This window comes from Cnephaeus nilssonii (assembly GCF_951640355.1).
Source record: "Cnephaeus nilssonii genome assembly, chromosome: 11".
NCBI lineage: Eukaryota > Metazoa > Chordata > Mammalia > Chiroptera > Vespertilionidae > Cnephaeus > Cnephaeus nilssonii.
The window spans coordinates 12,679,528-12,707,383 of record NC_137082.1 but is presented as its reverse complement, the minus strand read 5'-3'; the positions used below and the strand labels follow the sequence as shown (position 1 = coordinate 12,707,383).

The following is a 27,856-nucleotide window of genomic DNA, read 5'->3' as shown; positions in this document are numbered from 1 at the left end:
GTGCCCCTGGAGTCTGGGCTTGGTCCCGTGGGCGGGGGGCTCCTTCCCCTGAAACCGCGCCGTCCGGCAGGTCAGTGGCCTGAGCGGAGAGGACGCTGACTTTCCCCAAGGCTGGAACCCAATCTGTATCTTTCCTTGGAAATGCCCTTGCAAAGATTTATAAGAACAAAAGGAAAAAGTTAACAAATAACAGTTCTTTTCTAATGATTTATAACCATTCCCCCACCAGGACTTTACCTTAAAAAAAAAATGCTTTCAGGTAGTCTTATTTTAATTTGAAGCAAATGTATAGATATTTAATTTTTGCTTTGGAGCTGAAACAATTAATTTTTTTAAACCTGCATTAGATTTTATATATATATATATATATATATATATATATATATATATATATATATACACATATATTTTTTTTTATTGATTTTTTACAGAGAGGAAGGGAGAGGGATAGAGTTAGAAACATGGATGAGAGAGAAACATCAATCAGCTGCCTCCTGCACACTCCCCACTGGGTATGTGCCCTCAACCAAGGTACATGCCCTTGACCGGAATCGAACCTGGGACCCTTGAGTCCGCAGGCCGACGCTCTATCCACTGAGCCAAACCGGTTAGGGCAGATTTCATATTTTTATAAGACAATTGGAATTAGCTGTGGGGGGAAATCTTACTTCAAAGATAAATTACCATTTGTGAAAGACAAATTAAGTACTAACTCAACCCATCCTAAAAAGAGAAAAGAAAATAAGAGAGCAGGGTCACAAATTTGGTTTTATAGCTTTTGCTTCCTTTAACATGGTATTATTATTTTACAAACGACCTGCAACCAAGAGATTTGCTTACTTATTCCAAAGTAACTTTTGGAATTTCAACATTTGTGTTAGTGAAAACTATTGGCAACTGATAATTTAAGATCAATTAGAAATTCTTTAAGAAATTCAGTAGCTCCTGCAGTGATACTTAGAAATTGCAAAACAGTTTCATTGGTCATATTACTAAATAATCACAACCGTCATTCATATTTGTCCAAACATACTTTTGGAATTTAAATGGTGAATTCTTTAAAGTGATACAGCAACACATACTGGAGATTGGGAATCCAGCAACTAAACTGTAAATAATTTTCTTTTACTTTAATACTCATTGAATCCTTTTTAATAGGAAAAAAAAAAAAAAGCTAGGAAGGTAGGGCTGGAGATAAGAGAGTAAGGGGAACTGTGTCCTTGGTACCAGGCCTTGCCCACAGAGTCCCCAACTCTTGGACCACACTTACTTTCTGAGTGGTGTTATCCAGGCTTTAAATACCACACTGGTGACACCTGCATTTGTATCTCTAGTCCATATCCTACAGGCACCTAAAATTATATTCAAAGCTGAGCTCTCTACCCTTCTCCCACCCCAGCTCCATCCAGAACCTTCCCCACCTCAGGTGACAAGGCCCTCATTCCAGTTCCTCAGGTTAAACCCTGGGATCATCGGTGACTCCTCCCGTTTTGCCACAGCACGTTTACCACTTGTCAGATCTCCCTTCAAAATCCAGCCGAGGCCGGTTTGGCTCAGTGGATGGAGCGTCGGTCTGTGGACTGGGGGGTCCCGGGTTCGATTCCGGTCAGGGGCATGTGCATTGGTTGCGGGCACATCCCCGGTAGGGGTGTGTGCAGGAGGCAGCTGGTCAATGTTTCTCTCTCATCGATGTTTCTAGCTCTCTATCCCTCTCCCTTCCTCTCTATAAAAAAAAAAAAAAAAAATCTGTCTAGGATCCACCCACTTCTCGTCACCTGGACCAAGCTGCCATCATCTCTCACTTGGATTATTTTAACAACCTAAGTGATCTCCTGCTTCCACCTGTGCCCCATTTCTGTCTACTTCACCCAGCTGCCACAAAGGTCTTTTTTAAAACCTAGGTTCAGTCCTGTCACTTGTTCACTCAAAACACTACAATGGCTCCCCATCTCACTGCAAATAAAATCAAAGTTTATGAAAGAGCCTCTAGCCCTGGATCTGCTCTTAGCCAACAGCCTCTCCATTGCTCATTTTGCTCCAGCATCACTGCCTCCTTGCTGATACAGGGGCCCCCAGGTGGGGTGTGGGTGGCATGTGTGCCAGCCACCACACAACCCTCCTCGTAGGCCTTTGCCCTACATTCTTGCTGCCTGGATTTTCTGCCCTCCCAATGGCTTACTCCCTTCCCCACTTCAGGTCTGTGCCTTCTCTGAACACTAACTCAGAATCCTGAGGCCCTCTCACCATCACTCTGCTCACCTTCCTTGGCTTATTTTTAATGTCTTTTTTTTCCTTTTTTCAAACTTTTCACTAATATATTTATCAATGTATTTGTATTTGTGTATTGCTGTTTCCCCACACTAGAATATAGGCTAAGATCAAGGACTTTGTTCATTGCTTTACCTTCAGTATCTAAAACAATGTCTACTACATAGTAGACATTTCATAGATATTTGCTGAAGGAATAAAGAATCATCATATCCCCTCAGAAGTGGATACTGTTGTCCCCACTGTACAGGTGAGGAAGTGACTCTCAGGCCTGAGGTTCAAAATTAAAAAGGTTTATGGCAAAGGAAAGCTGTGGATGCTTTTGATCTTTGGATCACAGTCCACTATAGAACTGTGTATTTAATAAAAACCCTTAGCTAAATTATCCCTTACTATAGAGCTGAAAAGGAAATAACACTCAATGTAAAGAGGCCATTCCCATGCTCATTTGTCAGATCATACATCCACTGTATATTTGCAAAAGAGAAACATAGCTTCTCAGGTTGGCTAGAATGAATCCAAGTAATATTGCTCATTTAAAAATATTGCTTTTTTAAAAAAATAGCTAAAAATGAATTTTCTATAGCAGTAATTCTTACCTTTTGATTCTATTTGGTTATGAAATTTTCCATAATTATGTAAATAAGATAGGGCTATGTGAATTGATGTTATAATCTAGGGCATTTTTCCCTCTCTAGACCTTGTGACTAGAGCGATTTACAATTTATTTTTTTAATCCTCAGCCAAGGATATTTTTCCCATTGAGTGGAAGCAAGAGGGAAAGACAGAGAGAAATATAGATGTGAGAGATACACATTGATTGATTGCCTCTTGCACAAGCCCTGACCAAGGTCTGGGCCAGGGAGGAGCCTGCAACCAAGGTACATGCTCTAGATCGGAATCGAACCCAGGACCCTTCCGTCCGCAGGCTGATGCTCCACCCACTGAGCCAAATCAGCTAGGGGTACCCTAACTGGTTTGGCTCAGTGGATAGAGCGTCAGCCTGTGGACTCAAAGGTCCCAGGTTCGATTCCGGTCAAGGTCATGCACCTTGGTTGCAGGCACATCCCCAGTTGGGAGTGTGCAGGAGGCAGCTGATCCATGTTTCTCTCTGATCAATGTTTCTAACTCTCTATCCCTCCCTTCCTCTCTGTAAAAAATCAATAAAATATATATTTTTTAAAAATCAGCTAGGGCTACAAATGTTTTAAAATGACTGCTTTAACACCAAAGGTGACCTTAAGCAAGTTACCTAACTTCTGTTTCCTAATCAGTACCAAGAGTTACTCCTCAGAAGCAAATGAAATATGTCATCGCCTCTAACACAAAGGAGATGCCCAATAAAAGTTGGTTTTCCTTTTCTATGAAACAAAACACCCACATGCAAAACTAAACAAAGGAAATGCCGTGTCATAAGGTTAATGCACACCAAGTTTCTGAGCCTTTAAAAAAATTTTTTTATTGATTTCAGAGAAGGGAAAGAGAGGAGAGAAACATCAATGATGGCAATCATTGATCAGCTGCTTCTTGCACGCCCCCTAGTGGGGATCCAGCTCGCAACCCAGGCATGTGCCATGACTGGGAAACCTGGTTCTTAGGCCCACGCTCAACCACTGAGCCAGGCCGGGCTGAGCCTTCCTTAACCTCAAAGTGCGCACCTCTTTGAACTTGAGTGGAAATGAATGAACCAAATGGAAAAAGGAAGTTGACCTATATGCTTTTATGTGAAGCTGTGCTGCGCTTAAAGTTTCTTGCTTAACCGCCTGGAAATTCGAGAAGAAATCTGCTCAGTTTACAGGCTCCATCAGAGACCCTCCCACTGTCCCCTATTTGCCAGGGAAGGACTCTTTTGGTAGGAGGCTGCGCAGTGGAGGGAAATGTCCCTTTACCGCCGCCGTAGGCCAGGAGGCTCATCCGCGTGCTCCTATTGGCTGGGCGTGTTTGGCGCCAAAGCGCAGATCAGAGGCGCAGGCTAAGATCAGGAGCTGTGGGACCCGGGACTGGAGGATCTGAGAATTGCGGCCGTGAGCTGACCGACCGTTTGGCGTGAAAGCGGGCAGTTGACGAGGCCACGGGACTGGGGCGACTGCGCCATGTTCTGCGATAGGGCCATTGAGCTGGTCCGCGAGCTGCACCGGGCGCCCGAAGGGCAGCTGCTGGCCTTCAATGTGAGGGGGACCGGGTAGGCGGGATGGGCGTGATGGGGCAGGGCGGAACGACGCCCTCCGAATTTTCCCTTGAGCCTCCCTTGGAGGCTTTACCTTCTCACCGAGTGAACTCCAAAGTCCGGCACGATATTTTGGAACATGACCAAAATATAGGAGGAAAAAGAAACCCTTTTTTTCTTATATCACCCAGGAATTAGATGCATTTCTTTATATGAGTTACTTCCTTTAGTATTTCTTCATCTATAAATGTATCGCTGTTCCTTTGCTTAACCAAACGTTTATTGCTTGCCTGATAATCTAGCATTTGTTGTGCACGCCGGCAAAAGCTAGGCATCTGCCCTAGCCGGTGAGCTCAGTGGATAGAGCGTCGGCCTGCGAACTGAAGGTTCCCCGTTTCCATTCTGGTCAAGGACACGTACCTGGTTGCAGGCTCCATCCTCAGCCCCAGGTCAGGGTGCATGCAGGAGGCAACCAATCAATTTGTCTCTCTCACATCTATGTTTCTCTCTCTCTCTCTCCCCCTCTCCCTCCCCCTCCCCTCCCCCTCCCCCTCCCCCTGGAGAGGGAGAGGGAGAGAAACATAGATGTGAGAGAGACACATTGATTGGTTGCCTCTCTCTCCCTCTCCCTCTCCCTGACCTGGGGCTGGGGATGGAGCCTGCAACCAGGTACGTGTCCTTGACCAGATTTTTTCTCTTAAAAAAAAATCAATGGGAAAATATCCTCCGGTGAATATTTAATTTTTTTTTTTTAATTTAAAAAAGCTAAGCCTCTGGAGCCAGGCTGGGATTCTGGTCCTGTCGGGTGACTTGGGGTCAGTTGCTCAAGCTTTCTGTGTGCTCAGTTTTCTCTTCTGGGAAAATGGGGATGATGATAAAAATAGTACACCAGAGAGGGCTCAGTGAGGTGGTATACTTAGGTTCCCTGAACAGTACTTGACACAGTAGTAACTAAGTCTTTTTACTGCTGCTGCTGCCACTGCTACTAATAACTGTTTTTTTTTTTCCTATTTTTTTATTGCTACTATCCCAGTCAGGGTGTGAAACACTTGATCTACACGATCTCTTGTTCTCATTGTGATCCTGCGATGTTTAAACTGTTGTTTTCCATTATTTCCAGCTAAATATGTGGAGAGTGGGAGAGATTATCTTGCCCATGGTGACAGTTGGTAAAAAGTAAAGCTAAGGATTTGAATCCTTGCAGTCTGGCTTCAGACCTGCACTCTAAATTCTGCACTTCTACATTTCCTTGCCACTGCGTGGATGCCCGGGCACCCTCTGCTGGGAGCGGGGCAACAGGTCATAGAAGGCAACGGGTAAAGTTATACCAAAGAGGTGTTGAAGAGAAACTCCCCTGTGAGCTGGGGTCGAGGAGGAGGGGGAGGGGGAGGGGGAGAGGGAGGGGGAGGGGGAGGAGGTGGTGGTGGTGGTCACCACTCTGAGAGGTGTGTGAGGCATCCCAGCCAAAGGAGACAGCAGAGACACAGGATCGCACAGGAGGGGTGGCAGGGTGTGTGTGGGTTCCAGGTCTAAGAGAGTTTGGTATTCACTCAGAGCATTTGGAAGCTGGTAAAGGATTTTAGATAGGCGAGTACCAATCGGGTACTTTTTGGGGTTTTGCAGCACTGTGGGGAATGGATTGGATATAAGAAAGAACGGAGGCAGAGAGATGGTTCTGGGTGGTTATAATGGACCAGGTGAAAGAATTGTATGGTCCAAACCGTCCAGTCAGTGGGCCCTGAAATCAGTGGTTGGGTCTTAGTGACTTAAAACAAACAAGACTTGTAATTATTAGCACAGGGCGGAGATGGGATGGATAACAAATGAGGGGGAGGAATTGGAATCTTGGGAGGCTTCTCTCAGGTGGATGAGTAAACAACAATGGAGTTCAGGGGGATGAGTGTTTGGGGGAAGGTGAGTTTTGTTTTGAACATTAAAGATCACCTAGTCTGAAAATTAGGTCATTTTGCAGATAAGGAAACAGCCAAGAGAAATTAGGGACCCAGTTAAGGGAATTGTCTGAACTTGCAGCATATTGGAGGCAGAGCCTCACTTTGAACAAAGGTTTCCTAGATTCCAGTCTGTTGTTTCAACTTCAGGACATTGACCTCCTTTAGATGTTAGAAGACAATAGTGGGAAGTTCAGTAGAGAGGACGGAATACAGAGTGTGCAAATAAGTGTTGCTTTACTACTTTGGGGGAGTGGGACTTAGAGGCTGTGAAATCACTCTTCTATGTCTTAGTTTGGTGGAGAGCCTTTTGCACCTTCTGTTGGATTCATGCCATCCACCAACAAACCCATCTTTTTATTTTATTTTATTTTATTGATTTTTCACAGAGAGGAAGGAAGAGGGATAGAGAGCTAGAAACATCGATGAGAGAGAGACATCGACCAGCTGCCTCCTGCACACCCCCCACTGGGGGATGTGTCTGCAACCAGTGTACATGCCCTTGACCGGAATCGAACCTGGGACCTTCCAGTCCGCAGACCGACGCTCCATCCACTGAGCAACACCGGCTTCGGCAACAAACCCATCTTTTTTCAGGTGACTCAGCAGCCTAGAACACTCAGCCTTGGAAGCTGGTCACTGTGACACAGCTGAGCAGAGGCAGACTGAGAATTGATCTGAGGGCCAATAGGCCCATGACTTTCAAGAATCGATTCTTTTGAGTGAAATGATAGTAAGTTTAGAGCAGAGACTCTCTTGTTCATTCCAGCATTCCTCGTGGTTAGGTGCTGTGTTTATTAGCAAATTGAAATAATTACCCACTTTCTTTTAAAATTTTTATTCATTCATTCATTTATTTTTATTTTTTTATTTATAGATTTGTTTTTGTTGGTTTTAGAGAGACAGGAAGAGAGAAACATTGATGTGAGGGAGAAACAAGGATTGGCTGCCTCCTGCACACCCCCTACTGGAGATTGAGCCCATAATGGGGCATGGACCCTGATGGGGAATCAAACCTGCCACCTTTTGGTTGTAGGGGACAACGCTCCAACCAACTGAGCCACACAGGCCAGGGGTTATTACCCACTTTCTATATGCAGAACTGGTAATAGTTTAAGTGAGTTTTTAGGGAAATTATCTTGGGCGACCAGGGGCTTATAGCCTGAGGTGAGGACACAAAACGGGATTCAATTCCCACTATAAATCTAAGTCTGAAAGCTTGTGTTTTTGTGTCTTTTTATTTATTTTTTTAATCCTCGCCTGAAGATATTTTTCCATTGATTTTTAGAATGGAAGAGAGAGGGAAAGACGGAAACATCGATGCAAGAGAAACACATCGATTGGTTGCCTCCTGCACACGCCCCAACCAGGGCCCTGGGCCAGGGAGGAGCTTATAACCACGCGGTACAGGCCCTTGACCAGAATCAATCCTGGAACCCTTCAGTCTGCAGGCTGATGCTCTATCCACTGAGCCAAACTGGCTAGGGTGAAAACTTGTGTATTTTTACAAAATTATTTTACACTGGTCTTTTGTATACCTATAGATGTATTAATTGTATAAGAGTTTCAACTATTCCTTAAAATAAGATTTGCTGAATAAAAAGTATATTTAGCTGAATTCTAATAAATCAGACTTTTTTATGCTATCTTTTTAACCAGCCAAGGAAAGAGAAGGTAGAAGTCTTACATTTTTCATCAGGAATTACATCTTTTCCTATATTTGAGCAGGCTTAAGTAGTTGATTTGTAGTTGTACCAGTAGTGCCAAAGCATTTTTGCTAATGCATATATTTTGGCGCTAAAAGTAAAATGGGAAAGTATGGGGTATCACAAAAAATATATACATACTTTAACAGCTTGTAGCTTTAGATTCTATTACATTTTAAAAATGAAATGTATTTTAATACACTGTCTTTATAATGTGTAAACATTTTTGGGAGGACACCCTGTAGATGGGCCAGTTATTTTTGGATTGTTGATAGACCTATGTGTAACGTTTATGAATTTCAGAATACTACTCTGTTTATCCTTCCAAGTACATTTTTTTAAGTTTTTAAAAAATTTGTCCCACCCTAACCGGTTTGGCTCAGTGGATAGAGCATCGGCCTGTGGACTGAAAGGTCCCAGGTTCGATTCCGGTCAAGGGCATGTACCTTGGTTGCGGGCACATACCCAGTAGGAGGTGTGCAGGAGGTAGCTGATCGATGTTTCTCTCTCATCGATGTTTCTAACTCTCTATCTCTCTCTCTTCCTCTCTAAAAAATCAATAAAATATGTATTTTTTTAAAAATTTGTCCCAAGGTAGATAATAGAAAAACTCCTTTTGGCCTTTATATTCTTTCAGTACAAACCAAAACACTTTTCTTGGTTAGTAACCTTTTAAGACCATTTTTCAATAAATAGTAAATTATTTACATACTTTTGTCATGCCTTATTCTGTAGGACTATTGATTTTTTTTTTTTGCCATCCGTTTTATTGAGGTATAATTTATATACAAAAAAATACACATTTTAACAGGTTTTTTACTTTTGGCAAATTTGTGCATCCTTATAAGCAGCACCCCAATCAAGATTTCTGTCACCCCAAGGGTTCGTTTTTTACCTTTTGTAGCTACTTGCTACTTCCCACATGTAGCCTGAGGCAACATGGATTTACTTTTCCATGAATACAGAGTATTTTTGCCTTCTTTGCATATTTCTGGATTCGGTGTCCCAGGAGTTACAAACTTTATCCGTAAAGGGCCAGTTGGGATCATACAGTATGTACTCCTTTGTGTCTGGCTTCTTTTGCTCAGTATAGTTTGAGATTATCCTTAACCGGTGTATTGGTTCTGTAGTCAGTAATTGTTTTCATTGTTTTCCTGTTCTGTTTTTTTATTGTGGTGAAAAATATAATCATTTAAATCTTTCTAAGTGTATACTTCACTAATATTAATTACATTCACATTGTTGTACAGCTATCACCCCTGTATTCAAAACTTTTTAATCACCCCAAACAGAAACTCTGTAACCATTAAGCAGTAACTTCCCATTCCCATCTCCCCCAGTCCCTGGTACTTTCTGTCTCTATTCTAGATATTTCAGATAAGTGGACTCATACAATATTTGTCCTTTGTGTCTGGCTTGTTTCACTTAGTGTAATGTTTTCAAGGTCGATTCATGTTGATGCATATACTGCATTGCTTTTTTTGTTTTGTTTTGTTTTCATTCTATTATGCTTTTTGTTGTCCCCCATTCTCACCCTTTTTATCTACCTCCACCCAACCTTGCCCTGTCTCTTTCTGGTCATCATCACACTGTTGTCTGTGTCCATGAGCTAACTGCATTGCTTTTTATGGCCAAATAATATTCCATCAAATGGATATACCATATTTGGTTTATCAGTTCATCAGGGAATCCACTCCACTTTTTGGCTATAATGAATAATACTGTTTTAAACATTTGTGTACATGTTTTTGTAAGATTATGTTTTTAATTCTCGAGTATATGCCTAGGAGTAGAATTGCTGGCTAATATGGTAATATGTTTATCTTTTTTGAGGAACCATTAGATTTTTTTCCAGTGCTGTGTACCATTTTACATTCCTACCTGCAATGTATGAGGGTTCTAATTTCTTTCCATCCTTGCCAACACTTATAGCCATCATAGTAGGTGTGAAAGGACTTGCTTTTTGATAAGATATGTAAATCAAATATAAACATAGTATAGATAGAATATTGCTGCAGACTTGGTGGGAGAATTAGTGAATATGGACCAATATCATTTTGTATATTCCAGGAGGATGGACTCAGGCAAGTTCTGGAGGAAATGAAAGCTTTATATGAACAAAACCAGTCTGATGTGTAAGTTTTGATAAAATTCATATTTTAAAATAATTTAAGAAATATGATATTGAAAGATAATCTTACATCAGTTTTAGATGTGACTTTTCTTTTTTTAATTCTGAGTCTGATTATACAGTATTAAAGGGATTTGTATTGATCATGGCTATCTCTACAGGGATTCAGGTAGTGCGTGGCATATGGTACATACTTAATAAATATTTCTTATTTGACTGATATGACTTGAAAGATATTAGGATAAACCAAAAAGAGTTGAGACTTGAGCAAATAAAAACACTAACAAATTGAAATGTATAGTTTCCACTGCTTACTTTCATTTATAGAATGAGAGAATGGATATTTTGTAAACTTAGCAGGAACACTAGTGATTCCAGTAGCTTGAGTGAAGGTCATTGAGAACTAGGGCTACAAAAGGCTACCTACTGGACGTGAGAAGGCTCTAGATCTATGGACTAGTTAGAGCTAAGCATTTGGGCTGTATAACAAACTTCAGAGGTCCCTGTGATTTGGTGAAGAGTAAGACACAAAAGTGTCTTAAAGACACCAAATTCTAGATCAGAAGTGAGGTATTCAGATCTCAACCTAGAGAGAAGTTATATGTGACCTGAGGTTTCATCTTTGGCCTTGTTAAGTACAATGTTTTTATCAGTTACTTGGATATTCAAATCAGTAGCATGGTGGAGCTTACAGAACAACAGGAACACTTTCAGCTACAGTGTTTAAGGGTGGATACAGAAAAATCTTTATAGAATGTGGGACTGAACCACAACAGATTTGCAGTAAATCTAAAGTCCTAAAGGGAAGTTCCTGAGGAATGGATCTCCGATGTAACTCGAGGATCTACTGTATTTGTACCATTTGCAAATTCATAATCCCAAAATTCTATTCCTTATCCTTCTAGTTTCTTTTTAAGGGGACAATCACTATTACCAGTTTCTGGTTAAACTTATTTGTCACAAGAAATCTATTTTAAATTACTCATATGAATGTAAATTTTTTAGAAATCCTTCTGTACTTAATAAAGTACCCTGATGTTAAGTTAGATGTATTTTATTTGTACTATTACTTTGTAATCCAGAGCACATTGTAAACAATGTGGCGAATAAATCTGACTTAGAAGTGTGTAGAACAGATCCAGAAGACATGATTGGGTGGGACATATATTTTGGCTCTGTTTGCAGGGCCTGCAGCATACACTGCATGAAGGAGTTATTTTTCTGGTTCCTTTTAAAACTCTAAAGTTGACTCTTATTCTTTCTGTACATCTGGTCTTGTTTTGTTTTTGCTTTTCCAATTAGAAAAAATGAAAAATAAACATACAAGTCAGTTGTTAGTTGGCTTTAAAAATTTTATTTATACTGAAATAGACATATTTGTTCTTTTCCTATTCAAATGTTACTAGGAATGAAGCGAAGTCAGGTGGACGAAGTGATTTGATACCAACCATCAAATTTCGACACTGTTCTTTGCTAAGAAATCGACGCTGCACTGTAGCATACTTGTAAGCCTCTCAGATTTTGCTTGGGGTATTAGGGAATAATGGAGCATTTTTCATGTGGTTTCCTTTTAACCATTTCAAATGGAAAACAGAAATTCTTAGATTTGTCTCTTTATAAATATTCTAAATTCTTTTTTCCATTTTAAAATGTTTATTATGAAAAATTGCAGTATTCATAAAACTAGGGAGAATAATGTTATGAACCCCCCATGGACCCATCATACATGTGTAACAATTTTTTAACATTTTGTCATAAATGTTTTTTGTTTTTGTTTTGTTTAATATTTTTATTGATTTCAGAGAGGGAGGTAGAGGGAGAGAGAGACAGAAACATCAGTGATGAGAGAGAATCATTGATTGGCTGCCTTCTGCACACCCCACACTGGAGATCGAGCCAGCAACCCAGGCATGTGCCCTGACCAGGAATGGAACTGTGACCTGGTTCATAGGTTGACGCTCAACCACTGAGCCACGCCGGCTGTGCTGCCATAAATGTTTTATGTTGTTTTATTTATTTATGCTACACTGTTGTAGAGCATCATGACATTTTTACCACTAAATACTTTAGTATGCACCTCTAATCAATAAGACTTCTATCTAATCAACATTCATATTTTCTGCCTTGTCCCCAAGATGACTTCTCACAGTTTGTCTCAGGAGCCAAATAAAGTCCACATAGTACATTTAGATTAATGTGAGTCTTAATCTCTCCTGATCAAAACAGCTTCTGATATCCCTTTTGTTAAGCATCTAACACCTTCTTAATCTCCTAGGTATGACCGATTGCTTCGGATTAGAGCACTCAGGTGGGAATACGGCAGTGTCCTGCCAAATATTTTGCGATTTCACATGTCTGCTGAAGAAGTAAGTTAGCACTGTTATTCAGTTATGAATTTGGAAAATGCTGAGGTTCTGGCATTGTTCTGTAATATATTTATTAGTATTTATCTTTTTGTGTTTTTTTTAACATTTTTATTATGTAATACGTAGTCTAGATTTGGGAAAATCAATATCAAAAAACAATTATAAAAATACATTTTATAGTATTAGTATATAAACATAAGTCATTTGTGTCCAAAGACAAAAATGATTATCTTAGTTGTACAAATAATCAGAAATAACATTTAATCATAGCAGTAACAGTGGAAATTTAAACTTTTTCAGAAGTAAAAAAATTTAGTAAGAATAAAAAAATCGGCACAAAACTGCAAAGATTTGGGAGCTTCTCTATGAGATAAGAATGTTCTGTTTTCCGTAAAAGCCACCAAATAAGAAGATAAGATATATATTTTTTTTTTTTTAAAAAGTAGACTGAAGCCGAAACCGGTTTGGCTCAATGGGTGGAGCGTTGGCCTGCGGACTGAAAGGTCCCAGGTTCGATTCCGGTCAAGGGCATGTACCTTGGTTGCGGGCACATCCCCAGTAGGGAGTGTGCAGGAGGCAGCTGATCGATGTTTCTCTCTCATGGATGTTTCTAACTCTCTGTCCCTCTCCCTTCCTCTCTGTGAAAAATCAATAAAATATATTTTAAAAAAAGAAAAAGCATCCAGCTTTTTTTTTTTTTTAAAAAAAAGTAGACTGAATAGGCAAAGACCATTTCTCTCTGAATTGTTAGTTTTTTCTGTTTATTATTCTTAAGTTTCTCGGTCTCATAATTCTAGTATAACTTTATATGTATGTTTAAATATACACAGATGCATATAAATGAGATGAAAATTTTAAAGCTTAAATTTCAGCATTTAGATATAACTCATTAATTTATATAAAAGTATGAATGTACTACATCACATTTATCATCATAATTAGAGCTTTACAAAGACCAAATATGTGTTGCTTATTTTGCATTGCCTTTGTAATTTCTACCTTTAACCTTTTGCACTCGGATGTCGCGTGTGACTTGACATGGTTAGCATCGAGATTAAAATTACTCTTTGAATGTATCAATAATTTGAAATATAAAAAAATCCAAATAAATAAGTTTGTATGAAAAGAAACTCCAGTTTTTTATTCTACTGCCGCGCTTTGTAAAATCTGGGGTATTTAAAAAATTAAATCCCGAGTAGAATAAAGGAATCGAGAAAAAAGCAAGCGAGTGCAAAGGGTTAAACTTTTAATCTCTTAGAAAGTGTCCAGATAACCAAAGATTTCAGATAACCAAAGTTTATCTATAAATTAATTTTTAATATTAGTCCAATCCATAAGGATGTTGGAAATTATATATATATATTGATTTCAGAGAGGAAGGAAGAGGGAGAGACAGATAGAGACATCAGTGATGAGAGAATTATTGATTGGCTGCTTCCTGCATGCCCCCTACTGGGGATTAAACCCACAACCTGGGCAAATGCCCTGACTAGGAATCAAACGGTGACCTCCTGGTTCATTGGAGGATGCTCAACCACAGCCTCGTCAGCCAGGCTTATTTATTTGTTATTTATTTATTTATTTATTTATTTATTTATTTATTTATTGTTGAAAGTACTACATATCCCCTTTTTTTCCCCATTGACCCCCTTCAGCCCACCCCCACCCCTCAACCCCAGGCCTTCAGCACCCTATTGTCTGTGTCCATGGGTTCTGCAAATATTCATACAAGGTCTTTGTTTGATTACCTCCCACCTACCCACCCTTCCCCACCTTCGCTCTGAGATTCTGCACTCTGTTCCATGCTTCCATGTCTATGGATCCACTCCGTTCATCAGTAGATTTTGTTATTTAGATTCCACATATGAGTGAGATCATGTGATACTTGTCTTTCTCTGACTGACCTAGTTCACTGAGCATGATACTCTCCAGGTCCCTCCATGCTGTCTCAAAGGATAGGAGATGCTTTTTTTTAGTGCTGCATAGTATTCCATGGTATAAATGTACCACAGCTTTTTTATCACTCATCTACTGATGGGCACTTGGGCTGTTTCCAGATCTTAGCTATTGTAAATTGTGTTGTTATGAACATAGGGGTGCATATATTCTTTCTGATTGGTGCTTCGGGTTTCTTAGGATATATTCCTAGAAGTGGGATCACTGGGTCAATGGCAGTTCCATACTTAATTTTTTGAAGAAACTCCGTACTGTTTTTTCATAATGGTGCATCAGTCTGCATTCCCATCAGCAATGTACTAGGGTTTCCTTTTCTCCACATCCTCGCCAGCACTTGTCATTTGTTGATTTGTTGATGGTAGCTATTCTGACAGGTCGTTAATACCTCATTGTCGTTTTAATTTGTATCTCTCTGATGATCAGTGACTTTGAGCATTTTTTCATGTCTCTTGGCCATCTGTATGTCCTCTTTGGAGAAGTGTCTATTAAGGTCCTTTGCCCATTTTTTAATTGTATTATTTGTCTTCCTTTTGTTAAGTTGTATGAGTTCCTTATATTTATAGGGATATTAACCCTTTATCTGATGTGTCATTGTCAAATATGTTCTCCCATACAGTGAGCTCTCTTTTCATTTTGTTGATGGTTTCTTTTGCTATGCAGAAGCATTTTCTTTTGCTGTAGTCCCATTTGTTTATTTTCTCTTTAGTTTCCTTTGCCTTAGGAGATGTATCTGTAAACATATTGCTACGAGAGATGTCTGAGATTTTGCTGCCTATGGTTTCTTCTAGGATTTTTATGGTTTCACAACTTACATTTAAGTCTTTTATCCATTTTGAGTTTATTCTTGTGTTTGGTGTCAATTGGTGGTCTAGTTTCATTTTTTTTTTTGCATGTATCTGTCCAGTTTTCCCAACACCATTTATTGAAGAGACTGTCTTGACTCCATTGTATGCACTTGCCTCCTTTATCAAATATGAATTGAGCGTAAAAAAATATATATTATTGAGTATAATGGCTTGGGTTGATTTCTGGGTTCTCTGTTCTGTTCCATTGATCTATATGCCTGTTCTTGTGCCAGTACCAGGCTGTTTTGATTACAGTGGCTTTATAGTATAACTTGAAATCTGGCAGTGTGATTCCTTCAACTTTGTTTTTCTTTCTCACGATTGCTGCAGCTATTTGGGGTCTTTTTTATTCCGTATAAATTTTTGGAGTATTTGTTCTAGCTCTGTGAAATATGCCATTGGTATTTTAATTTTAAAAGATGAGTATACAATTTCTGCAAGTTTGCTTTCTTAAAACTTTGACAAATGAATCTTTATGTTTGCAGGTAGAATGGTTCAATCATTATAAAAAGTCGCTTGCTACTTATATGAGGTCATTGGGAGGAGATGAAGGTTTAGATATTACACAGGATATGAAACCTCCAAAAAGTTTATATATTGAAGTAAGTATACTTAAAAATGGATTTTTATTTAATGCATAGATTGTGCTGCCTTTTTGTCTGTGGGGTATATGAATATATATTAATTTATTTTAAAAAGGAAAGGGGCTGAAGCCGGTTTGGCTCAGTGGATAGAGCGTCGGTCTGCGGACTGGAGGGTCCCGGGTTCGATTCCGGTCGAGGGCATGTACATTGGTTGCGGGCACATCCCCGGTGGGGGGCCTGCAGGAGGCAGCTGGTCGATGTTTCTCTCTCATCGATGTTTCTAGCTCTCTATCCCTCTCCTTTCCTCTCTCTGAAAAATCAATAAAATATATATTTAAAAAAATAAAAAAATAAAAAGGAAAGGGAAAAATAAACTGAAACCAAAAATGTTACCTATAGGTGAATGATGGGGCTAGAATAGAAAAGCTAAAATATTCTGAATAGGCCTGTTTTAATAGTTTTGACTTTGGAACCATGTAAACATTTATATATATAAAAGCCTAAGCGACCATCTGACCGGTAGCTATGATGTACAATGACCACCAGGGGGCAGACGCTCTGACAGGTAGCTATGATGCGCCCTGACCACCAGTGGGCAGACACTTAACACAGGAGCTGTTGAGCTGTAGTGACTTGGCAGCTACAGTTCTCAGGTGGGTCACCTGAGGACTGCCCTCTTGCAATCTGGAACCCCTCTGGGGATGTCGGAGAGCCGGTTTTGGCCGATCTCTGCAGGCCAGGCCGAGGGACCCCACAGGTGCACGAATCCGTGCACTGGGCCTCTAGTTTTATATATTATATCAAAGTGGAAAACCAACCCACAAATTTTGAAAGCAAAATGAAACAAATGAACCTATGTTGTAAATTGGTGGATTAGTCAAACTGGAATTATTTTCAATTACTTTAAAACACATAAGTTGATTTTATGTTGCTAGTGGATATGTTCTAAGGATGAAAAGAACTATAAACATATCTTAATCTATTTTTATAGTCATATTCTCAGTAATAATAGTTAGTTATTTTGAAACAATTTGTATGTTGAAGAATAGAGCAAAAAAGTATAGCAGTAGGAACCAAGATTTTTAAAATAAGAGAAAAGAGATTTGAATATTAAAATGAAAAAGTTAAGTGAAATTCTATATTCCCAAACTCAAGTTTGAAATATCAGCATGGAGTCCAGTTGAATCATCTCCCTTTAATTATTTATTTATTTTTAATTGATTTCAGAGAGAGAGGAAGGGGGAGATAGAGAAAGAAACATTGATGTGAGAGAAATATCCATCAGTTTCCTCCTCACATGCTCACCAACCTGGGATCAAACCTATCACTTAACCAGCAACTGAACCCGCCCCTTTTGGTGTACGGAATGGCGTTCCAACTGAGCCACACCTGCCAGGGCAGGGCCATCTCTTTTTCTTTTTGTTAAAGTACTTTTTAGTTCTTTCCACCGAAAACGCCTAGAAACAACCAGCTCAGTAGTCATGAGCATTCAAATTGTGGAGTCTAAATGCCATTTCCCAGTTAAGGAAATCAGGACTCCTTGGGGATAAAAAGGCTAATTCTTGGTCTTAAATAAAAAATGTACAAACTGAGCATGGGATACCTTGTCTTTCTAGAAAGCACGGACAGTATCAAGGTCTATGTGAGTGCTCTAAAGTTTGGGAACTGATTTGAAGGAGTTCCCACTTGCCAAAGAAGGGGCACTTTGAGCATGAAAATGAATAGTAACTGCATTGAATTGAGTCATATCAATTATGTTAGAAGTCTGAATGCATAATGACACCAAACAACAACAGTTATGACAATTATAAAAAAATAAAACCTCTTTGGGTCCCCTTGGAGAATAAGAGGGCTGGGCTGCAAACTCATTTTGAAAAGCAATAAATAAAAGAATGGAATCAAGCATCCATCTGCCTTTACTGTACAAACTTTCTCAGGGTAGCTAGATTATAAGGAAATTTGTTTGTTTGTTTTTTGTAGAAGAATTGCTGCTAATAAATGCAGCAATAATAAAAAAGAACTAGATTAATAATACTTTGTATCCCTAATGGATGGAGGCAAATAGCTACTAAAACTTTACGTGAAAAGTTAACAGAGAACTTAATAATGGATGGGTATGGACCCAGACCCACTGATTAACTAATCATTCGTTAAGAAATTCAAAAGGCATTGGAGCAGAAAAAGGAGGGACTTTATTCATGTAATAGTTTGCAAACCAGGGAGAGGCAGCCTCTGGCAGAAAGAAAGTGTGCTCTACTGAAACAAAGGAGAGGTCATCTTTTCTCTAGAGAATTTTTCAAGAGAGAGAAGAAGGAAGAGGGAGAGACAGAAGCATCGAAGTGAGAGAGAAACATCAATTGGCCTGGCCGGTGTGGCTCAGTGTTTGAGCATCAACCTATGAACCAGGAGGTCGCGGTTCAATTCCTGGCGTGCAGGAAGCAGCCGATCAATGATTCTCTCTCGTCATTGATGTTTCTATCTCTCTCCCTCTCCCTTCCTGTCTGATATCAATGAAAATATATTTTTTTAAAAAAGAAAGAAAGAAACATTAATCGGTTGCTTCCCATACACACCCTAACTGGGGATTGGGCCTACAACTTGGATGTGTACCCTGACTGACAAGCAAACCCAAGACCTTTCAGTATATGGGACCAAGCAACTAAGCTACACTGGCCAAGGCAGAAGAGGTCATCTTTTATAGGAAATTTTCTTGCCCATAGGCTCCATTTTGTTCCATTTCATGTAAATGAGGTTTTCAAATTGTACAGTTCTGATTGGTCCAAGTCATGCAATTCTGGTTGGTTGGTATACATGCAAATAAGGGTATAATTTGTATAGTTCCAATTGGACAAGGCAGCTTTCAGTCCATTCCTCAAAAGATGAAACTAGGGCATCCCTTAAGATGGTGTAAAATAGTGTGGCATAGTGCATAAAGCAGAGATTGCAGTCTGAGGCTCTTCCTGGTATACAGAGTATGTGAGAAGAAGAAGTCCCTGTCAGCAAATGACCATTAGGTTCTTATTACAGGGGTGGGCAAAAGGAGGGTTTGCGGTTATATGTGAAATAGTTTGTATTTTGAAATTTGTGCATGCCTGCACCCTCTCCAATCCAGGACATCCCTCTCACAATCCTGGACCGCTGGCTCCTAATTGCTCACCTGCCTGCCTGCCTGGTTGCCCCCAACTGCCCCCCCTCTGCCAGCCTGGTCACCTCTAATTCCCCCCCCCCCTTGCCGGCCTGGTCGTCCCCAACTGCTCCCTTCCCCCTGCTGGCCTAGTTGCCCCTCACTGTCCCCCCTGCGAGCCTAATCGCCCCCAACTGCCCCCCTGCCAGCCTGGTCACCCCTAACTGCCTCTCCCCCCGCCAGCCTGGTCGCCCCTCACGGCCCCCCCGCCGGCCTGGTTGCCCCATGCAGCTTGCTGCGCAGTCATTTGGTCATCCCTCACTAACCCCCCTGCTGGCCTGGTGGTAGATAGCCATCTTGTGAGGGCATGGCAGTCAATTTGCATATTATCTCTTTATTATGTAGGATTATATTATTTTACACATGAACAACTGTAAACCTTTTGCCCACATGATATTAGAAAATTCAGGGCCTCCCTTGATCATGGGGAGTCCATCTCAGCACATAAATTCCTTTTCAAGGTCATCTTCTCGGGGTCCACACATCCCAAGGGATAGTCAGCCTGGTGGTGTGGATCAGTGGTTGAGTGTCTACCCATGAACCAGGAGGTCAGGGTTCAGTTCCTGGTCAGGGCACATGCTAGGGTTGTGGGCTCAATCCACAATGAGGGGTGTGGAGGAGGCAGCCGCCAATCGATGATTCTCTCTCATCATTGATGTTTCTATCTCCTCCTTTCTTCCTCTCTTTGAAATTAATAACATATTAACAAAATATATTTTTAAAAATACAAAAATGGCCCTAACTGGTTTGGTTGGCTCAGTGGATAGAGCATCGGCCTGCAGACTGAAAGGTCCCGGGTTTGATTCCGGTCAAGGGCACGTACCTGGGTTGTGGGCACATCCCCAGTAGGAGGTGTGCAGGAGGCAGCTGATCAATGTTTCTCTCTCATCGATGTTTCTCTATTGATTTTTTTTTTTTTTTTACAGAGAGGAAGGGAGAGGGATAGAGAGCTAGAAACATCGATGAGAGAGAATCATCGACCAGCTGCCTCCTGCACACCCCCTACTGGGGATGTGCCCGCAGCCAATGTACATGCCCTTGACCGGAATCGAACCTGGGACCTTTCAGTCCGCAGACCGACGCTCTATCCATTGAGCCAAACCGGTTTCGGCTCTCATCGATGTTTCTAACTCACTATCCCTCTCCCTCTCTGTAAAAAATCAATAAAATATATTTTAAAAAAATACAAAAAGGGATAGTCAGACATTCTGTGCTTCATGAGGTCTTGCAAGAAAAAGGACATACATAACACCATTTGCCAGAAAACCAGACCTGATATGATCCAGCCTCTAGACCTAACTTCCAGTTTATAGGAAATCAGGGTAGGGAGGGGAACATGTTAAATGACGCACAAGAAACCACAACAAAATCTAGTTTATGGGAAGCTACAAAACTGCTCAGTTTCTTTAACAAATTGTGAAGAAGAAGGGGAGAAGGGGGAAGGAACTCTATAGATTAAGAGAGAGACTTTAGTAACATGTAGTGTGCAGCTTTTGTTGAACTCTTATTTGAACATGGCAACTTTAAAAAAACTTATGAGATAAATGGGGAAATTTGGGTACTAACTGGATATTTCATGATTTAAAAATTCTTAATAAGTGCTCACTTCAGCAGCACATATCTAAAATTGGAACAATACAGAGAATATTAGCATGGCCCCTACATAAAATTGTGAAGCATTCCATATTTTAAAAAAAAGAAAAAAATTCTTAATAAGATGTAGTAATGGTATTGAGATTGTATTTTTTTAAATATATTTTATTGATTTTTTATAGAGAGGAAGGGAGAGGGATAGAGAGTTTGAAACATCCATGAGAGAAACATCAATCAGCTGCCTCTTGCACACCCCCTACTGGGGATGTGCCCGCAACCAAGATACATGCCCTTGACTGGAATCGAACCTGGGACCCTTCAGTCTGCAGGCCGACGCTCTATCCACTGAGCCAAACCAGTTAGGGCGAGATTGTATTTTTTTTTTAAAAGAATCTCATTTTGTAGAAATAGATACTAAAATATTTATAGATGAAATGAAATTATGTCTAGGATTTGCTTCAAAATTTACAAGTAGATAAGGGAACACGATTGGCCAGATGTTGGTAATTGTTGAAGTCAATTGATAGGACATTGATTTTGGAGTATTGGTCTTTTTACTTTTTGTTGTTGTTGTTGTTAATATAATTTTATTGATCTCAGAGAAGAAGGGAGAGGGAGAGAGAGATAAAAACATCAGTGATGAAAGGATCATGGATCGGCTGTCTCCTGCACACCCACTACTGGGGATCGAGCCCACAACCCAGGCACGTGCCCCTGACCGGGAATCAAACCTGGGACCCTTCAGTCCACAGGCCGACGCTCTATCCATTGAGCCAGACCAGCTAGGGCGGTCTTTTTACTTAAAAAAAAAAGTTTTTATTGATTTTTAGAGAGAGAAAAAGGAAAAGGGATAGAGACATAGAAACATCTATGAGAAACATCGATCAGCTGCCTCCTACATGCCCCTACTGGGGATCTAGCTGCAACTCAGGCATGTGCCCTGATCAGAAATCGAATCAGCAACCTCCTGGTTCATGGGTTGATGCTCAATCATTGAGCCACACCAGCTGGGCTAGTGTTTTTACTTTTGAATATGTTTGTGATTTTCCATAATCTGTTTAAAGAAGTGAAAGGTGTTATTGGTACTATGTAATTTTCTAGAATAGTCTTTCTCAAACTAAGTTAAAATGCCTTGAGGAGTCATGGTAGAATTCCAGAGGAATTATAGGACATGATGAAATTACCTAGGAAAAGTAGATGACAGACTTATTGCTAGAGTTGGCTTTACTAATACTAATCCTAGTACTCAGGAAATAGTAAACTCCAGTCTGGAGTTCTTATAGAAGATGAAAGAATGTCCTGGTTTCCTGTGGCAGCAGTTGGAACTATAGTTAGGAATGTAACCTTCTCTCCAGGAACATTCTGATCTGCAGTTGTAGAGGGTCTATCAAAAGGCAGTCTTAGGCCTCCCGCCTTCTGACTAAGAACCTCTCCTGATTCTTATAACGTGAGTCTGCATCTGCTCTTCCATAGTTTACTTGTAAGTATTTTTGGGAAAGAGTCTGTCAAATGAAATTGGAAAAATCTTTTTAAAACAAGTTTTGCAGACTCACCTATGGTCTATTTTCAGATATTGATATTTCATGGAAGGGAACCATAAAGAGGCAGGATGGAATTGATCTAAAGCATTCTCTTTTCTTTGTAAATATATATTTCAACTGCTTGGTAGTTCAGGATTTGCAGAGGGAAAAGAACGCAGTGATGTGTCTCCACTTAGCAGCTCCCTGGGTTTCCTTGCTGTCAGCACAACAAACACATACATTTGGAGATTTAGCCATTCTTCTTCCTCTTCATCAAAACTGGACAGTTAGAACCACTAGCATACCACAGTAGGAGTACTAGGCCCAAGTACACAGAGAATATACAAGCCAACAGAAAGCCTAATACTTTTACTTTGTGAGTATTTAGATAATCCTTAATTACTTTGTCGTCATTTCATATTAAAAAATAATTTAGATAAAACATCAGTTTTTCCTTTCAGGTGCGATGTCTAAAGGACTATGGAGAATTTGAAGTTGATGATGGTACTTCAGTCCTATTAAAAAAAAATAGCCAGGTATTTCTTGTCTAAAGATACTTTAAATCTTGTAAGAGTGTTGCATGATGGAAACGTTGAAAGCAGTAACAAAATAAACATCACCTTGTGATAGTCATTTATATCTAGGCATTATGTTTAGTGTAAGACTACTTTTTATAAATATAAAGAAAGTTTGAGGGAAATGTTACATATATAAAGAAAAAGTTAATTAATTTCCTAGAATATTGCTTGTATTTAATACTAAGTCTTTTCCAGGGAAATGATCACAATGGGCTTTATTCTAGTTAAGCACTGTGAAAATGTTGGATTTAGCTCCTTTGAATTATATTTTAACAGGTGATAAGCAGTGATTTTTAGCTTGTACTTTACATTATAAATCCTAGTTCTTTAGCAAACAAATAAATGATGAGATAGATCAAAATTTTCTAACTAATATATTAACAAAATTTAATAGGGAAAGACTAAAACTGTGAAGTTGTAACTGCGATCAAATTTTTCCTTACAAAATAATCTCAACATTTACTGTTTCCTTAGAAATCTTCAAATTCCCAGTAGATTAATTTCACATTATCTAAATTTATCCTATTTCAATTTTTTTAGTCACATTAATACAGGAGGAAAAATGACTTAATGAAAACCACTTTATCTTCCATCTTGTTATCAGCCGGTTAGTGTCTAATGAGCCCATGTCTTTGCTTATGCCTGGAGCAAAAGCATGCTTCAGGTTTTGTGGTTCTTGGACTAATTTCCTTAAGAGAAGGTGACTTGATCTCTTATTTTACGAATACCCTTAGAGCTTTGAGTAGTTTCCTAAAACAAAGATTGAATATTTTAAAGACAGATTTTCAGGGTACACTAAAATCTCTCTTTGTTAAGGCAAAACTTCCCTCCCAGTGTCCTCTTGGAAGTAGGATACTAATGAATTGAATAATACTAATGGATTAATATTAATACTGATAACTTAATGCTTTCATAAAAATCTGTATTTCTGGAGGACCCAGTATGAAGCTCTGGTTCACAAGAATAAAGCTTACCCTCATAAAGCAAGCTATGAGAAAATGTCACTTTTCCCTAAACACTGTCCTGTGGTTGAATTTTTTTCTCAAGCTCATGGCTGATCTTCCCACGAGTCTGCCCAGATGGTGGTGATCGCTCAGTGGCAGGGAGTACCTGGGTAGGGCTGGGGCAGGTGGAAACCCACTGAGCCCCTCGTCCTGCTTCTGTGTTAGTTGTTTTCTGTGTGGACCATGCAGAAGCCTTCCCCTTGGTGATGCTTGTAACTTATTTCTCAGTATCGCCCCACCCTTCATTATAAAAATGGGAACAAAATTTAAAAACATAATCTACTATAGTTGGTATTAAGAGGCTTCTAAAAATGTCTGACCACAATCTAAAATCAGTTTTCTATGGAATCTGTCCATATTATATAAAATATTAATGAGATATTTTCTTACCATACATCCATTTATGCTTATCAATATGGCAAACATTTATCTGTTTGTCTAGAAATCAGAACCCCCTTTTAAAAAAAAAATTGGAATAACTTTTAAACAACTCAACATGTCCCCCCTTTTTTTTCTTTTGGGGTAGTGGTGGTGATAGGCCCCCTTTTTTATATTATTCATTCTAAAGACTTTAATAATTCAGTTAACATGTTAGGCAAAAGTCCTTGGCCTGTGTGTTTTCATGACAGGTTTGGAGGCATTTATTTGGTCATGGGTCTTGCATAAGACCTTTGAGTTTGTGAGGAGGGACCTTCAGGTGCACAGTGCTGCTGAAGTTACATTTTGCTTCCTTGAATAGTTTTGATAATTTCTCTTCCTGCTTTATTTTCTAAGGCTATTTGCTCTGTACTTTCCAATGTACTAGTTTTTTATTTTTACTCAAGTATGTCTTTCTTTGAGATTTCTTTGCGCACATGAGCTTGCTTCCTGTTCCTCACTCCAAAGTTTAGGAAATGTTTACTTCTGTTTTAACCCCCGGTGTGTTGAGAGGGAATCAGACAAGAAGACTCCTTTCCACTTCAGAATAAGAATCGGTACCCTCTCAGGACATGGAGGACAAGCATTAGCTGAGCACTGGTGTCTTCACAACAGTGTGAACAACACCTACTTCATAGGTTACAATTCTTCTAATCTTTGAAAAGGACAAAGGGAAAAGTTGTCACTTGTTATTAGAATAAATGTTCAGACTCAAATCCTAAAAAAGGTTTAATGGAGACGTTTCCTTGTTGGTCTTCCTAATGAATTGTACAATTTGTCATCTGGTGCCTAAAAATCTCACCCACCTGGGTTTTCTGTGCATGAATTCAAAGTGCAAACCCTAAGAAAAGTACCAACTAGAATTCAGAAGTCTTTAGATTTAACTTAAACAAGCTATGAATTTGCTTATAAAATCAGAATTCAGTACAATTCTGCATACCATCAGTTTCAGTAGATGAAAACAGCAGATATGCTATAAGTTTAACTTTTAATTATATAACTGTTGGAATTCGAATAATATATAATCAGTTGCCGCTTTTTAATGATGTAAAATGTAATTTAAAACTTACAATCATTTCTTTTTCTTTTCCCCACCTGTTCACTCAGCACTTTCTACCTCGATGGAAGTGTGAGCCGCTGATTAGACAAGGTGTTCTGGAGCACGTCCTGTGGTGACCTCATTCTGTGGTACGAGGCTGTACCCATGCACAACACTTACACACTTCCTTCTCCCTCCCCTTATGCCCACCCGTCTCCGGTTTTAAAGGTTACAGACACTCTTTAATATAACCAGGAATACTCAGCTGAGAATGGTTTGTTTTCTATTGTTTAGGATTCTTTTTTGTAATCTGCATCTATAATTATAACATTCCTACAGTTACAATGTCTGTGTGTGGTGTTTTTTTTCCATGAAAGTATTTATTACACTTGAATCCTTTTTAAAAAATATATTTTTTTATTGATTTCAGAGAGGAAGAGAGAGAGAGGAAGAGAAACATTAATGATGAGAGAGACTCATTGATAGGCTGCCTCCTGCATGCCCCACACTGGGGATCAAGTCCACAACCTGGGCATGTGCCCTTGACCGGAATCGAACCCGTGACCCTTCTGTCCACAGGCCAGCGATCTAGCCACTGTGCCAAACCAGCTAGGGTTATACTTGAATCTTTTACACAATAAGAGTTACCTTTGGCTGTTCTGGGATAAAGTAGGTCCCTGTGCATCTTGTGTTATTTCTGACAGTGTGCATTGTGTAAGCCAGGGAGCTGAATTTCTGGAATATGTGTTTTCAGATGACGTGGGCAAGTGGAGATGGTCTGTAAGTGTCTTCAGTATATGTAATGTTTAATGACAACTGCCTGGCTATTTGGGAAGGAAGAAGTAAGGACACAATGAATTTGCCCATTTCCAGCAGTGGTGGGTGGTCTGGCTCATGCCTGCCTGTGAGCTTGTAGGGTGAGCACCAGTATCGCCACTTTGAAAAGGGAAATAGAAGTTGGGGCTAGGAAAGAAACGTTGTACAGTGTTCCCCCAGATTCACATTGACAGAAAAGTCACATGAAGAGGTGGTCAGCTAAAGGGGGGGCAGTTTCTATTGTCTGATGAACTATGAATGGTAGGGTTGGAGAGGCACCGAGTGGTCCTGCCTGGTGGTCAGGGGCCTTTCCCCACTAATCCCCTCCATTACCAGCCCAGTAATATGGAAGAGGCTTTCAAATGTAAAAGACTCCAGAAGCCTGGGACCTGGGACATACTATACATGCAGTTTCGTTTTTATATAAGGGAATGTTTCTGGCCAAAATCAAGTCATAGAGAGGCTTTACCTAGGATGTGGATCTGTATGTTTTCATAATAGACCTACTTAGGTCAGTAGGCTCCCCTTTGCAGATTATTTTCATTATTGAAAATGATTTCTCCCCATTGCTTTGGTAGCCAGGTCAAATTTTCAGCTAAATTTCTGCTGATAATAAGGAAAATTTCTCTAGTGAATGGGATCAATAAGGTTGACATTTTAACTGTGGGTCTGTAGTCACTTCCCTCCTTTATCTTTACTCCCAGAGCACAGGGAACCATGTAGACAAGTGAGTCTCCTGTCTTCGTGTGGTCTCTCCATGTGGTTTTTTCCAGCAAACTGTCTGGGCTTCCCACCTGGCAGCTCGGGACTCCCGCAGAGCTGAGGATGGAAGTGGGCATTGTTAGAGTTCTGAGAGGCTAGGCCTGGTCGTGGGCTAGCACTGCTTCTGCTGCATTCCTCAGTGGGTATGTATGGTCACAGGATGCACAGATGACTGAAGGGACTACATGAGCCACATGAAGGTGGGAACACTGAGTAGCTACCAGCTTTGGTGTCAGCGTCTGTTGTATCAAATGAGTTATTTGTTCCTTTGCCTATTTTAAATAGAAATGTAATAGCTTTAGTAATGATAGAGCCATCTGGGTATGAACCTTGGGGAGAGATGTTGATATATATTATATATTTTTTCCAGCGTTAAAAGAACTATGTTGTTGGCATAACCCCACTGGATTTGATTTATTAAAATTTTGTTTGTAATTTTGTATGTATGTTCATGAGGGATATTGGTCTGAAATGTTCTTTTCTTGTCATGTCTATGAGTAACCCTGTCATATAATGAGCTGAGAAATACCTCTTCCTCTTCAATTTTTTCAAAGAGTTTTGTAGACTTGATATTATGTCTTCCATAAATGTTTACTAGAATTCACATTTAAAACATCTGGGCCTGGAGTTTCTTGGTAGGAAGGTTAACCACAATTTCAATTTCTCTCAGATATAGGGCTATTCAGCTTATTTTTCTAATTGATAATTTTCATCTGCTCCGTTATATCTAAGTTATTGAATTAGTGCTGTTTATAATATTATCATAGATTTTTGTAATGATGTCCCTGTCTTCCTGATGTTGGTAAATTTTTTTCCCCCTCTTTATCATGATCATCCTGGCTAGGGGTTTACCAATTTAATATTAATGTTCTCAAAGAACCAGCCTTTGGCTTCATTAGCTTTTCCCGTTTTTTGTTGCAGGGACCAACAAACCTTTTCTGTATCTTAGACTTTGTAGGCCAGAGTCTTAT

The 27,856-nt window shown here is 39.7% G+C and overlaps 1 protein-coding gene across 2 annotated transcripts; it reads left to right on the top strand.

The window, feature by feature from the left end:
* Nucleotides 1-4,223: 4,223 nt before the first annotated feature.
* Nucleotides 4,224-27,777, top strand: GINS1 (GINS complex subunit 1). 2 transcript variants are annotated; one of them, XM_079785001.1, is made up of 7 exons: nucleotides 4,224-4,436; nucleotides 10,161-10,225; nucleotides 11,628-11,726; nucleotides 12,497-12,587; nucleotides 15,874-15,990; nucleotides 22,731-22,805; nucleotides 25,376-27,776. In XM_079785001.1, the coding sequence occupies exons 1-7, from the start codon at nucleotides 4,362-4,364 to the stop codon at nucleotides 25,442-25,444; spliced, it is 591 nt and encodes a 196-aa protein (XP_079641127.1). In that variant the 5' UTR covers nucleotides 4,224-4,361; the 3' UTR covers nucleotides 25,445-27,776. The 2 variants fall into 2 exon arrangements, with proteins under 2 accessions (XP_079641127.1, XP_079641128.1); XM_079785002.1 differs by having other exon boundaries at nucleotides 4,377-4,450; nucleotides 25,376-27,777.
* Nucleotides 27,778-27,856: the final 79 nt, after the last annotated feature.